The sequence below is a fragment of the Lontra canadensis genome, unplaced genomic scaffold, assembly GCF_010015895.1.
Source record: "Lontra canadensis isolate GAN:19392208 unplaced genomic scaffold, GSC_riverotter_1.0 scaffold19, whole genome shotgun sequence".
Lineage (NCBI taxonomy): Eukaryota > Metazoa > Chordata > Mammalia > Carnivora > Mustelidae > Lontra > Lontra canadensis.
Window position 1 is genome coordinate 19,772,382 of NW_022631013.1, and position 4,190 is coordinate 19,776,571.

At 38.4% G+C, this 4,190-nt stretch overlaps 1 protein-coding gene across 1 annotated transcript; it reads right to left on the bottom strand.

Moving 5' to 3' along the window:
- Positions 1–448: 448 nt before the first annotated feature.
- Positions 449–2,916, bottom strand: LOC116869574 (olfactory receptor 13C4). The gene is made up of 3 exons (XM_032860896.1): positions 1,999–2,916; positions 1,132–1,143; positions 449–514 (listed from the first exon to the last, which is right to left on the bottom strand). The coding sequence occupies exons 1-3, from the start codon at positions 2,914–2,916 to the stop codon at positions 449–451; spliced, it is 996 nt and encodes a 331-aa protein (XP_032716787.1).
- Positions 2,917–4,190: the final 1,274 nt, after the last annotated feature.

Sequence of the window (4,190 nt, forward strand, 5' to 3'; positions counted from 1 at the left end):
TTTCCATAGTTTTTGGAATTTTCTAAAATATTTACTGTCACAAAATAACACATTTAACAATCTTTTTAAGATCTCTCATATCCTGGGAAAGCAGATTAGTTTTAAAACTGTCCATTTTCTGAGCATTCATGAAATAAGTAGAACTTCTAAACTAAGGCAACACTGCACCAGCTTTATACATACCAATGAAAATTAGAATCAATTTTTGTAAGTAAAGCATTCAATCTGATACAAACATGCATAAGAGACACTAGCACCCTTCCTATTGTGGAAAAAAAATTAAGGTGCTAAGGAGTTGACTGGGACATCTAGAAGCAGGACTTTGTTGTACATACAGATGTGTGCCTAAAACTTTGACGGCAGAGGTCAAAATTGGAAAAGAATTAAACTTGAATCAGACTGAAATACAGGGCTCATCCCAGCAGGAGAGGGCAGAAGTTAAAAAGCCTCACTCACAGAGTTTGGTACACACCTGTCTGAATAGAACTAAAAGCAGCACCCATTGTGAGCCAAACTAGAGAAGTACCAGCAGCTAGAGGTTTACTGACACGACAACACTCCAACCAGGAAACAGGCAGCAAGATTTTAGTAAGAAGATTACTATTTACCCCTAGGATGTAGATTGGCAGGGAGTACAGCCTTCAGCTAGGAGGCCTCGGGCTGCATTATGGCTCTGAAACCAACAGGAACAAGAGCATTTAGATAGGAAAATAAGGCTGAAAGAAGCTGTTGCAATGTCTGGTGATACCGACCAATGATATGCTGCACTCAACCAAGGCAGGAAAAACCTACAAAAAGGAGGGAAAAAACCTATAATAGGTTTACCAAGGAGTTTCAACTCACTCGAGTATAAATGAAATGGTTTTCTCTTCCCAGACACTAATTTCAGCCCTCATTCAGAGCCTGAAAAACATTTCAGGCGAACAAAAAAATCTAGTTATTTTTAGCCCTAAGATACTCATCATCCTTCAAGCCTCTTCTAGACTAGTTTATCGGTTGAATCTTTGGCCTAGAGAAGAAAAGGTCAGCAACCCTTCACTGATCAAGCCAGACGTCAGCTCTCCTTTGCAGGCACCCAAAACCTCAAGAAGCTCTTTTACAGCATCCCCTTTACTTGGCTTGAATGGGAACAGCTTTCCTACTCTTTGACAGGGACGGTAGTGAAATCCCTCTCATGATTCACTGAACTCGCCACATGATGTAAAAGTCTCCCTTGATTCTATCGTTCCCTTTCTTGATGTTTTCTTTTATATAGATACATGGAGAGAAGGTGCAAGGAAGAGTGGTGATTGATATTATTAAGAAGACTTAAGGGAGGGGTGGCTATAATGCATAGTTGTTGTTGTTGTTTTTAAGAGGTGCTAGCTAGTGTCTTTTATCTTCAATTTGGAATCTTCACTTCAATTCCTACATTCTGAATCTATAGGAAAAGTCAAGCTCAACATCATCTACAACAGAACCACTATGAACTTGGCACTATGCCAGGTGCTTTGTGCAACTTACTGAATCTTGATAATAACACTGAGAGCAGTGTTTAATCACTCCCTTTTTGCAAATAAGGAAACTGCAGTTTAGAAAGAATAAATAACTTTCCCAATATTAATTTAAGTAGTTTGTGATATAGCAGAATTTATACTCCTGCTTCTCTATTCCCAAAACTTATATGTGATGTCTTCCACTCTGTTGCCACACAGGACACCAGAAACACTCATTTCAGATATCACCACGGATGTGATTTTAATGGAATCCATTGTCTGTGAGATGTGAATCAGAACCTATTACAATATGAGTTTATGGCAGACTATTATTCTTAGTAATTATAGCTAAGCTGGGCCAGTGAAAGCAAAGAATAAAAACCTCTCTTTATAAACTTTGCTTTCCCCAAGAAGATCCTCAATGGTGGCCCAATGATGCCATTTGTATTCTTTATACACTAAAGACTCATATTTCCCTTTGGTCTTATGGCTTAACAGCTTTCCAATTCAGCAAATATTTCACAGCAGCTTTAACATCCTTATTTCTCAAGCTATAGATTATAGGATTTAGCATGGGGGTCACTACCCCATAAAACATGGAAATAAGCCCTTCTGTAGCTTGCAAATTGTCATTCCCAAGGCGGTCTTGAGACTTGGGCTTAGCATACATGAAGAAGATGGTACCATAAAATATGATCACTACAGTCAGATGTGCTGAGCAGGTGGAAAAGGCTTTGCGTCTCCCTGTGGCTGAGTTCATTCTCAAGATGGTGTAGAGGATGAACATATAGGAGAAAAAAATGACCAGCAGTGGAAGAACCAGGAATGCCATATTTGATACTGCTAGGGTAACAATATTGAGGGATATATCAGCACAAGCTAGCTTAAGGACAGCTAATATCTCGCATAAGAAATGATTGATAATATTATTCCCACAGAAAGGCAATTGCATGGCAAGAGATGTTTGTACAATTGAGTTGATACCACCAGAGAGCCATGACACAGAAGCCATTAGTACATACACCACCTTGCTCATGATGACAGGGTATCTCAGAGGGTTACAGATGGCTACATAGCGATCAAAAGCCATCATGCCCAGGAGGAAACACTCTGTCGACCCCATTGCAAATCCAACGAACATCTGTACTGTGCATCCGGAGAAGGAAATGTTCCTTTTCTTTGAAATTAAGCTCACCAAAGTTGAGGGAACAGAGGAGGATGTATAGCAGATGTCCAGGAAAGAGAGGTTGCCCAGGAAGAAGTACATGGGGGTGTGAAGACGGGAGTCAAAGATGCTTGCTATGATCAGAACACCGTTGCCAATCAGAATCACTAGATACATTACTAGAATTAGAGAAAACAAAATGATCTCAAGTTTTGGGTAACCGGAGAGTCCCAGAAGAATGAATTCTTTCACAAATGTCTTGTTTATCCCATCCATATCCCAGTTTTCAGGATATCAAAGGAAGACCTAACAAAATATTTTCACTGCCAAGCAACAAATTTAACAAATGCTTTGCATAAACATTATTCTGGGGGTAAAATAGAATGTTTTCTTTGAAGTTCTGTCATCTGCTTCTGACATATGTTGTTATCCTCAATGATGTTTATGCCTAGAATACAATACTGAGATATTGAGAGTTTCTAGGCCCTGTGTCTAATGCATGAATATCTACCCAGGATCAAAAGCAAGTTCAGAAGCAACTTCCCTACTGCTAAAGACACTCTAAGTAGAGTTTTCTAAAAGCCCCAGAATATTACAGACTTCATTTTAATCAGATCCAGTGAGAGAGTGATGGGGAAGGAAAAAGACAACTCAATAAGGACTGGAATTCTGATTCAGTGTTTAAGAGAAATGTTCAAAACTGTAAAGCAAATTGTATTTGTATGCATATGTGTCTGCCTCACATTCTTCTCAGTTAGATTGTGTGCTTTTATGGGGCAGACATTTGATCATAGTAAACGGAATCATTACACAGCAATTTAACATCTGGTCAAAGGCAAAGTTAGTTGAACTCACAATCATGGCCCACTCTTAACTATTTTGCTTTTTCCTATACTAAGACCAGTGTACAGACCAGCTGTGCACGAATCTGATGGAGAATCTTTGAAGAACAATATCTCTCTTCATTTGTTTTATTCTCTGGCTTCAGAGTTGTCCTTCATAATTTATTTACTTAGGTGAACCTGAGAAAACAGTAATAATGCTTAAATATATTTGTGTACACATGTATAACACTTTATACTTTATTTTTAAAAAACAAATTAATCTTCTCATTATCCTTATTTTTTTTTTCAAATGTGAATGACAGGATGTGGCCAAAGTTATCCAGCCCATAATTAAAAAGCAGAGCTTGAAGCTCAGATCTTTGCCAATGAACTGCAGCTGTTGAAGCTACAACACAAGTCAGTATACCTTGTTTTCCCACTGACTAGTATCCAGAAATTTTGGCCGTGGTGGAATAATACAGACTCAACTATTTCAGTCTCCCAAATTTTTCATATGTATATAAATTACCTGGGGATCCTGTTAAAATGCAGATTCTCTTTTAGTAGGTCTTTGACAAAGCCTGTGATTCTGCATTTTTTTTCTTTCTTTCTTTCTTTTTTTTTTTAATTTTACTTTTAAGTAATGTCTGCTCCCAATGTGGGGCTCAAACTGACAACACCGAGATCGAGAGTCACACACTTTACCGAATGAGCCAGCTAAGCGTC

Excerpts from the sequence above, each read along its gene's own strand:
- LOC116869574 (XM_032860896.1), bottom strand. The coding sequence starts at position 2,916 with ATGGATGGGATAAACAAGACATTTGTGAAAGAATTCATTCTTCTGGGA.